Source organism: Colobus angolensis, unplaced genomic scaffold, assembly GCF_000951035.1.
Source record: "Colobus angolensis palliatus isolate OR3802 unplaced genomic scaffold, Cang.pa_1.0 Scaffold249, whole genome shotgun sequence".
NCBI classification, from domain to species: domain Eukaryota; kingdom Metazoa; phylum Chordata; class Mammalia; order Primates; family Cercopithecidae; genus Colobus; species Colobus angolensis.
In genome coordinates this window covers 1,778,991-1,791,577 of record NW_012115699.1, presented here as the reverse complement: position 1 = coordinate 1,791,577, position 12,587 = coordinate 1,778,991, and the positions used below count along the sequence as shown (strand labels likewise).

Below are 12,587 nucleotides of genomic sequence, written 5' to 3'. Positions count from 1 at the left end.
GCTCACTGCAACCTCTGCCTCCTGGGTTCAAATGATTCTCCTGCCTTAGCCTCCCAAGTAGCTGGGATTATAGGCACCCACCACCACGCCCTGCTAATTTTTATATTTTTAATAGAGATGGGGTTTCACCATGTTGGCCAGGCTGGTCTCCAACTCCTGACCTCATGATCTGCCCGCCTCAACCTCCCAAAGTGCTGGGATTACAGGCATGAGCCACCGCGCCTGGCAAGAGATGTTCTTGCAGCGCCTAAAGAGTTTGGAGAGGAGATTTTGCTGAGCACTCCCTGACTACACACAAACCCCATGATTCTCTTTAATACCCACTTTTTAATTTTTTTATTTTGAGGGGTTAAGATTGTGTTTTATTAGTACAAATTTATGGGGCACATGTGAAATTTTGTTACATGTATATAATGTGTAGTGATCTAGTCAGGGCATTTAGGGTGTCTATCAACCCAAGTACAATACATTTATATTAAGTATAGTCACCCTGCTCAGTTATCAAACATTGAATTTATTCCTTCTATCTAACTGTATGTTTGTACCATGTAACCTGCTTCTCTTCATCCTCCCTGCTACCCTCCACTCACCTTTCCCAGCCTATCTGTCTTTCCACTTTCTATCTGCATATGATCAAATTTTTTAGCTCTCACATTTAAGTGAAAACATGCAATATTTGTCAAAACCAATTTTAAAAGCCTTTCCTTTTCACTCAAGGAATTGGAAGCTTCAGAACCAAGAAGAAAGCCCAGGCAGAGAGAAGGTTGCACTTGCATGAGATCAGCTGGCCTGGTCTGGGCTGGCTGCTGCTGCCCTCTCCTACAAGGAGTCGTTGGGCATGATCTGACCTCTGAAGGTGCAAATGAGATTAGCTTCAGGACCTCTACATAGGGCCTCTTCCTGCCTGTGAAAACAATGACCTGCAGGAAACAAGATACAGCAATACATTTATTTTTATTTATTAAGGGAAAACAACTGACAATAGCCCTCCCCACTCTGCTTCCTGGGTAATTAACAGCTGTCTGGATCTAGTCAAGACCAGGGTGGATCACTGGCCAAGAGGAAGTGACCTGGAGCAGAAAGTATTAGAGGAGAGAAAAAACAATCACCTTAGAGCTTCAGTTTTGAATTTTGTGGGAAAAGGATGAAGAGGCATGACATTAATTGTATCAGCTGTGAAAATCAGACCTGAGTCACCAACTTGGGATCCAGTGAACTCCCTTACCCAGACTGGTTGCTCTTACTGGGCTTGTCCAGGAATCCACATCTGGATGCTAGAGACAAAAGGGGATGTTTTCTGATCTGGGAGGCAGGACAAGGTGGACTCATTAAGCTACAGAGGGAGCACAGTGGTTTCCAAGATGGAGTTCAGAAACTATCTTTGATGTTACGCCTATGTAATAGGTGGGGTGAGGGCAGTATGTGAAAGCTAGAATTACTTGTTTTTCTGCCTTTAATTTCGTTTTCTGTTTTGGTCAAAGCATGCACTTTTGAATATCAGGCAGAATTACATTTGACACCCTCATCTCGGCCTCAGCTTTTAAACAAGAGTAACCCTACTTACCCTGCTGAACAGTGGTAATGGCTGAAGGTATTGCAGATGATCAGCATAAAGGAATTATTCCAGATCTTGGCAAAGAGAAGCATTCAGTGAATGATCACTCTGTCACTCACTCTATGTATGTATGCATGTATGTATGTATCTATCATCTATTTAATGTCTTCCTTCCTCTTTCCCTCTTTTCCTCTTGCCTTTCTTCCTGTTCTCATCCCTCCCTTTCTTCCCCGTGAGTGCATATCTATGTCTCTTTGTGCATGCATGTTTGCAATATGTATATCTGTACATACTCTAATATTTTTAAGCATTCTTAGATTCCAGAATAGGTAAAAGGGTGCATGTAGAGGTGCCACTTGTGAAGGGACTGGGAAGTAGAAGGAGTATAACTCAAGCTCTGCTATATCTGTTCAGCATTTATAGGTTTCTCTTGACTTGTATTTCACTGGATTATGTGGCCATTGTTACTATGTTAGAAACCTTCATGGTCTGAAAACCCTTGTAGGGAATATAGGAGTCTCCAAGAAATGGAGATAGATTTATGGAGCTCCAGATTCATACTCCAGGGAGGACAGGCTTATGTTTGCTGCCTTAGTGGATACATGAGCTATCTAGAGGCTTTAAAAGACAGCTTATCCCAAATTTATTTCTAACCTACCAACATGGGTTGGTTAAATTAAGTTCCTTTAATGCTACACACTTAAACTAACAGAAGAGAGGTTGAGTTATTGCATAAGTTGGGCAATAAAGCAAGTGTAACTGATGTACTCTTTCTCTGTCATGTCCTCTTTCTCTCACTCTGGGATCCAGGCAGATTTTCTCTTGGTTAGGGAATTGTCTTCCTTGGGTTGAGGGGACTGAGGGAAGATGCAGTATTGGTATCTCCTTCTGAATCATGGCTTACCTAGGCAGGTTCTCTTCCAGGCTTCATGGTGTAGGAGACAGAGGACAAGACTTTGGTCTGAAGGATCATCCACAGAAAATGGATGTACAGTGCCAATCACAGGACCTTCGCCTGCTGATTCCCACTTACTCTGCCTGCAAGGTCCCTTCCTTTACCCATGAGAGCAGAGCCAGCTTCCCATTGTGCGGCTTCTTCAAGGGCATTATAGCAGAAGTGGGCCAGTCTCTCTCTTTGGCTCATTTCATTCTTGCTCAGAAAAGCTGTGGCGTAACTATAATTGGCTCAATTTCTTTCGCTTGATTAAAGAGGCAAAGCCAAAGTAAGGCCAGAAATCAAAACCTTTTTTGTTGCCAGGGCATGCTAAGCAGTATAAACTCATTTCTAATTTATATACTCAAAGCCATACCTCCTAAACCAAAGTATATGCAGGATTACTTTAAATTCTTCTTTTCCTAAGGGGAGAATTTTCACAATAACCTTATGTAGAATTTTTATTTCACACTCATAATAAAGTGACCTTTAATAGAACTCTAAGAAAACTCCTTTAGAATGTTTCATACTGTCAAAAGAAGGAATTAAACGTTTGTGAAGTTCAAGGCATATCACTTGAGCACTACATCACTGTAAGAAAGACTCAGTTTTATTGAAGGTTAATTATCTATTGGAAAATTCACTAAGGGGTCCACACTCTGGCATTCCAGCAGTCAGGGATGAACATGAAGAGGAGGGTGTGTTTGTGGGTCAAGAGTGGACAATGAAGTCTTTGGCTTGTCTGGACTAAAGGCTCCTGTGGAAGAGTTTGGGGGGATATGATTAAAAGGGAGTTTGGAACCAGATTTTTGACAGCCTTGAGTGTCCTCTTTTTTTTTTTGTAAAAGTAATAAGGCAAATAATAGGAGTCAGATTTTAAAGTGTTGCTTTGACATCCATGTGCAAAATGAATTGAAGGTGGAAGGAAATGGAATCCAGAGTTAGAAAACTTGCAGGTGCGGGGAAATGGCAGTGAGTAGGAAAGAGGTGGAAGAGACATGAGAATGGCTGAGATTAATTAATTTATGGCTAGAAGCCAAAGAGTGAGTCAAAAAGATGACTCTGGGCATTGGGCACAGATGACTGAAGGGAGCCTCAGGCAGAAAGAGGAAGGTTGAAAAGGGGAGGGAGGGAGGAAGGGAGAGGGGGAAAGAAAAAATAGAGAGAGGTAAGAGAGATAACTAGATGTTTGAGATAAAAGAGGATGAGATCAATGTGAGTTACATTCTGTATGAAGTTGGAAGGTACATAGGAGTTTTTAAACATAAAAATTAAAAAAGCATACAAATTAAAATGTACAGGAAATGTGTCTCTTAACGAGATGGATGAGTTTCCTCCTTTCCCCTCAATATGTTTATGTATTTATGTATTCATGAATAAATATCACTTATTGCCAGAAGGAGGCATGATTCAGTGACAGTTGTATTTCTGATTTTTATTTGTATAGCTATGGGTGTTGAGAAAGTTTGTTCATATAAACATGCAGACAAAAACAAAAGAAGTTTTGTTATAATTAAGTCACTCCAGTCTTTGAATTAAGTTTTCATCATATGCCAAAAATCAGAGTGATCTGTCATCAAAAGTTATTTTGATTTATCAGCTGACAACCTGATTAGGCCTTCCTTCAGTTTTGTTGAAAACCAAGAATTGGAAACTGACTTGGAAAAGGATGTGTTACCAGTTGTTAGGGGCTTTTGCCTCCTGTCATTGACATCAATATTTCAATATTTGGAACTGTTATTTTGCTTGGTGGCCATTTTTGCACTCTGGGCAGCGTACCATAGTAAGATGGGATGTGGAGTGGGGGAAAGGTCTGACTTGAGTTTAGTGAAATGGGGGAAGCAGTGGGTGGTGGGTGGTGTAGAACAGGTGAGCCTGTGCCTTCCACCACAGGCACCTTCTCAGGCAGATCCAATATAGGAAAGAATAAAGAAAATGGCTGTGTAAGCTCTAGAAATAGATTTCCTTAAAACCAGCTGTGCCTGTTCACCTCTTAGGCACATGTTCCCACTGTGAAGACTGCTTGTCTCGAGTAAGGCTGAGCGGTGAGATGAAACTCAGGCCCTTTTGGACGGACAGGGACTTAGGCATAGTCAGTGGCCTGATGGCTTCATGAGTTTGTGGGCAGAGGCAGCACCTTGGGCTAGCTAACCAGCCGTCACCCTGAGTAGAATGACCTTATTCCTACCTGATGCAACTAGTGGCAGAAAATCAATTCTGTTAGCAATTGGGAGCAGATTTCTGAGGCAGAGTCAAGGCTCTTTCAGAGGAAAAGGGCTCCTAGGGAACTCTGGACAAAGTAGATAGGTCCAAGACCTGACCCTTGGGAGATATTTTATCTTGATAAACAGCAGAACCCATTTCTCCAGCAAATGGGCTTCATTTTGCTTTATCCCAGTGATTTTGACTTTTGAATTATCACTAGAACTAGGTTTTGTAAAGAACACTCTGAACTGACCCTTTATGGCTTTTTGGTTTTCCATTTCCTGTGCCCACTGACTTTTCTCCAATTCTGTACTCTCTGAGACTGCCCCAGTGGTACCTCATGCCCGCTTCCATTATTTCACTCGGTTGTGCTCAATTCCAATTATGTTTATTGCATGTCCGTTTCTCCTGTCAGGCTTGAAGGTCCAGTGAGGTTGTGATTGGCTCAAGGTCGCTTAACTAATAAATGACAATGCCTTCCTCCCACTTTACAAAAGAAAGGCAAATTATTGGATTTAACCCAATCCAGGGAGGCCAAGTCCAGGGCTTTTATTTGCCCCAAGACATGTTCTCTCTATCTGAGGGCTTAAGAATTTTCTAAGTTGCTCTAGAATCTAGATAAGACTCAAGCCCATTCCAGCCTGTCATCAGATAGCATGTTTTTGTACACATTGTGCATGTTAATTATAATCAGGCAGACACGAACAAATCACAAATAAATGAAGATTGGTGTGGAGTTCATGGACTGTTCTGGTCATTATTTCCTCCAGGAAAAAATCAATCCTAAGATAAAGGTGGGGCCTTTGATGTGATCCCATAGCGCCTGGCATAGGAATATGCTATTTGTAAGCAAATAAGTTCTGAGAAGACCATCTTTAAAAAAAAAAAGTGTGTGTAGTGCAAATTTAAATTTATTAAGTCACTCAGTAGTGCTACAACTAGATGTACAGATACATTGACAACTTAACATTTGGTTCACTTTTAAAAGTAAACAGCATCTCCATCTAATGGTGAGATGTTAAGCTAATTGTTAAATAATATCTAAAACAGATCTTTTCCTGAAACAGTGTTGCTAGATTTTAAAAAATTAATACACATTGTGTACAGTTGTTTTGAATTAACATAAAAATTGAAGAGGTAGTGCAGAAGGTTCTCATATTCCCTCCTTATTGGATTTTTTGTTTTTCTGATTTTTTTTAACTTTTATTTTAGGTTTGGGGTTACCTGTGCAGTTTTCTTACATGGGCAAATTGCATGTCACTGAGGTTTGGTGTACAAATGATCCCATCACTTAGGTGTTGAGCATAATACCCGATAGGTAGTTTTCCAACCCATTCCCCCACCCCACCCTCCCCCTCTAATAGTCCCTAATGTCTATTGTTCCCTTTATGTCCATGTTTACCCAGCTTTTAGCTCCCACTTGTAAGTGACAACATGCAGTATTTGATTTTCTATTCCTGGGTTAATTTGCTTAAGATAATAGCCTTCAGCTGCATCCATGTTACTGCAAAACACATGATTTTATTCCTTTTATGGCTGCTTAGTATTCTGTGGTGTATGTGTACCACATTTCCTTTATCCAGCCCTCTGTTGATGGGCACCTAGGTTGATTCCATGTTTTTACTATTGTGAATAGTGCTAGTGCTGCAATAAGCATACAAGTGCAGGTATCTTTTTTGTAGAAAGATTTATTTTCCTTTAGATATACACCCAGTAGTGGGATTGCTGGGTCAAATCATAGTACTGTTTTAAGTTCTTTGAGAAATCTCCATGCTGCTTTCCACAGGGGCTGAACTAATTTATAATTCCTACTTTTTTTTTTTTTTTTGACAGGATCTCACTTTGTCACCCAGACTGGATTATAGTGGTACAATCTTAGCTCACTGCAGCCTCTACTTCCCTGGCTCAAAGGATCCTCCTGCCTCAGCCCCAGAAGTAGCTGGGACTACAGGTGTGCACCAGCATGCCTGGTTAATTTTTGTGTTTTTTGTAATGATGAGTTTTCCACCATGTTGCCCAGGCTGGTCTCAAGCTCCCTGAACTCAAGTGATCTGCCTACCTCAGCCCCCAAAGTGTTGAGATTATAGGTGTGAGCTGCCATGCCCAGCCTGGTGTTCCCTTTTATGCACAACTTTGTCAACATGGTATTTTTTTGCTTTTAGTAATAGCCATTTTGACTGATGCAAGATGGTATCTCGTTGTGGTTTTCGTATTGATTGTGATTCCTCTGATGATTAGTGATGTTAAGAGTTTTTTCGTATATTTGTTAGCCGAATGTATGTCTTCTTTGCAAAGTGTCTTTTCATGTCCTATACTCATTTTTAATGGAGTTGTTTATTTTTTGCTTACTCAATTGTTTAAGTTTTTAAAATAGATTCTAGATATTAGGACTTTGTCAGATGCATAGTTTAGGAATATTTTCTCCCATTCTGTAGGTTGTCTGTTTACTCTGTTGATAGTGTATTTTGCTGTGAAGAGGCTCTTTAGTTTAGTTAGATCCCACTTGTCAGTTTTTCTTTTTGTCACAATTGCATTTGGAGACTTGGCCATAAATTCTTTGCCAAGGCCAGTGTCCAGAATGGTATTTCCTACGTTTTCTTCTAGAGATTTTATAGTTTTAGGTCTTACACTTAAGTCTTTAATCCTTCTTGAGTTACTTTTTGTATATGGTAAAAAGAATGAGTCCAGGTTCAATCTTCTGCATATAACTAGCCAGTTATACTAGAACCATTTATATAATAGAGAATCTTTCACCTTTGCTGTTATTGTTGACTTTGTCAGAGATCAGATGGCTATAGGTGTGCAGCTTTATTTCTGGGTTCTTTATCCTGTTCCATTGGTCCATGTGTTGGTTTTTGTACTACTACCATACTGTTTGCTTACTGTAGCCTTACAATATAGCTTGAAGTTGGGTAGTGTGATGCCTCTGGCTTTTCTTTTTTTTCCCCCCTTAGGATTGCTTTGGCTATTTGAACCCTCTTTTGGTTCCATATGAATTTTAGAATCATTTTTTTTTCTATTCTATGAAAAATGATGTTGGTAGTTTGATAGGAATAGAACTGAATCTGTAAATTGCTTTGGGCAGTATGGCCATTTTAACAATGTTGATTCTTCCAATCCATGAGCATGGAGTATTTTTCTATTTGTTTGTGACATTTCTAATTTCTTTCAACAGTGTTTTGTAATTCTTGTTGTAGAGATCCTTCACCTTGGGTAGCTATTTTTTAGGTATTTTATTATTTTTACAGCAATTATAAATCAAATTACCTTTTGATTTGGCTCTCAGCTTGGACATTGTTGGTGCATAGAAATGCTACTGATTTTTGTATTGATTTTGCATCCTGAAACTTTACTGAAGTCAGTTATCTGTTTGAGGAGACTTTTGGCAAAGTTTTTAGGGTTTTCTGAGTATAGAATTGTATTGTCTGCAAAGAGTGATAGTTTGACTTCCTCTCTTGCTATCTGAATGCCTTTTATTTTTTTCTCTTGCTTGATTGCTCTAGCTAGATCTTACAAGACCACCTTTTATTTACCCTGAAAGGGACCTTTACCAAGCACTTTCACATGCATTATCTACGCTGATCCTCCCAACAGCCTTGTGTAATATATGGCCCCTCAGCATTGACACTGATGCCATGGAAGCACCAGGAAATGATGAGAAGGGAATAGGCTTTGAAACTGGACAGACTTGGGTTTGTTTGCTTGGGCCTTTCTACCTTGTCATGTGGCCTAGGGATGTAACAGTACCTCTTTTTACTTCTGCCTTTTATTTCATAAAAGACAACCAACAAAGGAGGAAAGGAGGAGAAGAAAGAAATAAATGGGCTATTTTAAAGATTGAGGCTGATGATGTAATGGATTTCATGAAATTTTAGGAACATATTTGGACAATAGTTTTTTCTTTTCTTTTTATTTCAATAGTTTTGGGGGTACAGATGGTTTGTGGTGGTTACATGGATAAGTTCTTCAGTGGTGATTTCTGAGATTTTAGTGTACCAATCACCAGAGCAGTGTACACTGTACCCAATGTGTAGTCAGAGAGATTAATTTAGATGACGACATCAAGGTTATAAAAAATCTTAACAATCTGGAACCAGGGTGAAACGAAATGAAGTTTTTATATTTGAATTGAAAAGAATCCTAATAAGTAGCATACAGAAATAGAAAACACAACTTAATGCCGTTACCTTTGTGAACATGACCTGGAACAAGCCACTAGACCAGCACGTAGGTTAGTGTTGACTTGCCAGATAAGGGGGAACACACTGATCTTCAGTAGGCTTGAATTTACCTAATCGTCCTAGCATTTGGTCCAAGTGTCTCCATCTCATCCTCATGCTCACAAAATGCCCCCATGACTCCCTGTCTCCTAGGGCTGGTTGCCCTCACAGTGTGCTTCCATCATTAACAGCCCATTATTTTATTTTCTGTCCATTGCTTTCATCTGTCTCCCCAGTAGACTAGGTGCATTCTGAGAGCAAGAACTGAGTCTTATTTAAGTCTTTCAATTTCCAGAACCTACAAAAATTGTCCAAATATATGCAAAGGCATAAGAATAATATAATAGACTCTGGGGACTCAGGGGAAATGGGTGGGAGGCAGATGAGGGACAAAAGACTACACATTGGGTACAGTGTCCTCAAGGCCAGGCCTGTTCCTTTGTCCTGGTAGGTACCTAGAAATGAAAGTTGTTCACCTAAAGACTCCCATTCTGTTAAGCACATCTTACAGGGGTCACAACTAGGCCCACTAAGCATACTGATCATCAACAGAATGACTGTTATCTTCTCTCACCAAGGAAAGAGCTCAAATTTCTCCTCCCCTGTCAGTTAACCTGCTGAGGCCACTCCTAATTACCTATACTGGCTTTCAATGTGTGACTGATTGCAACTATTGCTTTTTACAAAACTACCCCAAAACCTAGTGGCTGAAAACAGAACACATTTATTATCTCCCAGTTTCTGCAGATCAGAAATCGGGTGTGGCTTAGCCGGGATCCTTGGTTCAAGGTTTCTCACAGGCTGCTGCAAGGCCGGGACTGTGGTCCCCTCAAGACTAGATGGAGGGATGATTCACTTCCAAGCTCATTCACATGGCTGTTGGCACCATTCAGTTCCTCAAAGGGTGTTGGCCAGAGGCCACCCTTAGTTCCTTGCCACTTGGATTTCTCCATAAGGCAGCTCACACATGGCAGCTGGCTTCATCAGAACCAGCAAGTAAGAAGAGCCCCAGAGAGGGAGAGAGCAAGAGAACAAGACAAAATCACAGTCTTATGTAACCTAATCTTAGAATCACCCATTGCTTTTGCAATATCCTACCAAGTCGACCCTTGGTATATGCGGGGGATTGGTTCCAGCATCCCTGTGTGTACCCCAATCCGTGCATGCATACTGAAGTTCTGCAGTTGACCCTGCAGAAGCCACATATTTGAAAAGCTGACACTCCTTATGTGTGGATTTCTCATCTCACAAATAACGTATTTTCGATCCACATGTTTGTTTGAAAAAAATCCATGTATCAGTATCCTGTGCAGTTCAAACCCATGTTGTTCAAGGGTCAACTGTATTTCTTAGAAGTAAGTCACTAGGTCCACCCCTTAAGAGGAGAGGATTGCACAAAGGTGTGAATACTAGGAGATGGGGTTCATCTCAGAAGCTGTCTGCGACTGTGATGAAAGGGTAATTCAGTTGGGGTGCATGAGCAAATTCACAAGTAAAGATGTTTTGGTCTAGGTGAAAAGAGGCTTTAGATAAGATACATCTCTTAAACAAATGACACCTAAGCAAAGCTGCTTGTGTACAGTAGGTGCTAAATAATTACTGTTTTTCTTTCTTTTACCTTTTCATTTGGGAATAATCTCTAAATCAAACTTGCAAGAAGAGTGAAAGAATCTCATATACTTTTACAGATTCACCCTTTGTCAATTATATTTTGAATACATTATAAAATATGTCACATGGGAGGACAATATTTGTAACCATCAAAACTTTGGAGCCTGGTGAGAGGTGTAGGCTGGAGTCATATTGGATCTCTGCCTATGGAATTGTCATCTCTCAAATGCTTGCTTTTCCTCTTCTTCCTCCAGAAAATCCTGAGCGAGCAGCTCTGTACTTTGTTTCTGGCGTGTGCATCGGGCTGGTGCTGACCCTGGCTGCTTTGGTGATAAGGATCTCTTGCCACACAGACTGCAGGCGGCGTCCCAAGAAGAAGTTCCTGCAGGACAGAGAGAGCAGCAGCGACAGCAGCGACAGCGAGGACGGTAGTGAGGACACCGCGTCAGATCTCTCCGTGCGGAGACACCGCCGCTTCGAGAGGACTTTGAACAAGAACGTGTTCACCTCCGCGGAGGAGCTGGAGCGCGCCCAGCGGCTGGAGGAGCGCGAGCGCATCATTAGGGAGATCTGGATGAATGGCCAGCCTGAGGTGCCCGGGACCAGGAGCCTGAACCGCTACTATTAGGTAGCAGCAGGACCCCGGAAACCCCTGGAGGCCGCCTGGAAGGGAGAGGATCTGCAGGGACAGTGGGCACAAGGAACTGAACCCAGCTCTGCTAATATTGTGATTTCAGAGAAAAACCAGGACATGCCCCTTTTCTAGCCAGGGGGATTGCTCCTTTTTAGCCAAATGTATGGAGAAGTAGAAAAATCAAAGCAGTTCATCAGTCTTCCAGATCTTGGAATGGTGCTGAAAAACCCTCTCCAACACTGTGGATGGAGATCGAAGAAACGCGACTTTGATTTCTCTTGATTTCTGAGGATCTCAGAAGTTTCTAAAGACTTCCTTGCTATGTGTTATTCCTTTGCAAAAGGAAAGATCATTATAGCGTGAGGGCTGGGAACAGCAGGGTGAACTTAACCCAATAAATGCAATTTCCTAAATGACTCCATGCTATGGAGGTGATTCGGATTCAAATAGCGTGATCCATGCTTATTATTTAAGGCTGATTTTTAAAATCTTGATTTGCAAGGGCAACGCCGTCCATTTTAACTGGCACCTCAGGGATTAAAATCCTATTTTTTAGTATACTTCCCATCTCATTCATGAAAAATGAATAGAACTATTGTATTATGGGAGATGTGTCAGTGAACTAGAAAATGTCAATAACCTCAAAGGATGAAGGGTTTTTATTTTAAATAGTTTATAAAATATATATTGACATGCATATTTGAAAATGCTGCATAAAAATAAAAGTGGTGTGTTTTCCCCCTCTTTGGAGACAAGAAAATTTTATTATGATTCTAGATAATTGTGATTTTAAACACTTTGTTTTTTTAAAAAAAGTTTGGATTTCAAAGAAAAGAATGGAAATGAGAGGTAAGGATTAAAGCCAAAGTTAGGATGGGAATTAAAAAAATAAACGTTACATAAAATCTTTTTGGTTTCATGTCTGTCTCTGTGGTTACCCTTACCTTAAATGACAGCTCTTTTATATACATGGGAATGGGCTTTTGCCAGGCCCCCTCAAGGATTAGAGTGGGGAGATGGTTCCTGTGTGATAATGGGCTTTTCACTTTCTGTAGGTTATATGTATGATTGCTATAGTTGTTAAGCAGATAGAGGAATAGAAGACTTACCTAAAGCTAGAAATAAGATGGTAGCCCTTATATGAAAAGAAGTTGGTGGGGAAGGAAGAGAAGCCAGGCTCTGCCACATTTAGAAATAGGTTACAGAGGACAAAACATCCCCTAGGCTGGTAAACAGGAAGAGTGAGACCTGTCTCTCTGTTTGCTCCCTTCTTTTGCCGTGGAGTGGGTTCCTAGTCAGTCTATCTGGGTGCTCCAGGGCCTTCCTGCTGCGAGGGTCTCCCCAGTTCATTGACTTTGTCACCATGCTTAAGAGGATGGTCAGGAGACTTCCTCCGGTGAGGTCTCTACTGCTTTAGCAACCCACTTT

General features: G+C 40.9%; 1 protein-coding gene across 8 annotated transcripts in view; it reads left to right on the top strand.

Annotated features, from left to right (window-relative positions):
* Positions 1–12,068, top strand: part of EVA1A (eva-1 homolog A (C. elegans)) — a 143,954-nt gene extending 131,886 nt beyond the window's left edge. For all 8 annotated transcript variants that reach the window (XM_011946115.1, XM_011946112.1, XM_011946113.1 and 5 more), the window contains one exon: positions 10,780–12,068. In XM_011946115.1, coding sequence (XP_011801505.1) covers positions 10,780–11,153 — 374 coding nt within the window. In that variant the 3' untranslated portion in view covers positions 11,154–12,068. The remainder of the gene's footprint in view (positions 1–10,779) is intronic.
* The last annotated feature ends 519 nt before the right edge of the window (positions 12,069–12,587 follow it).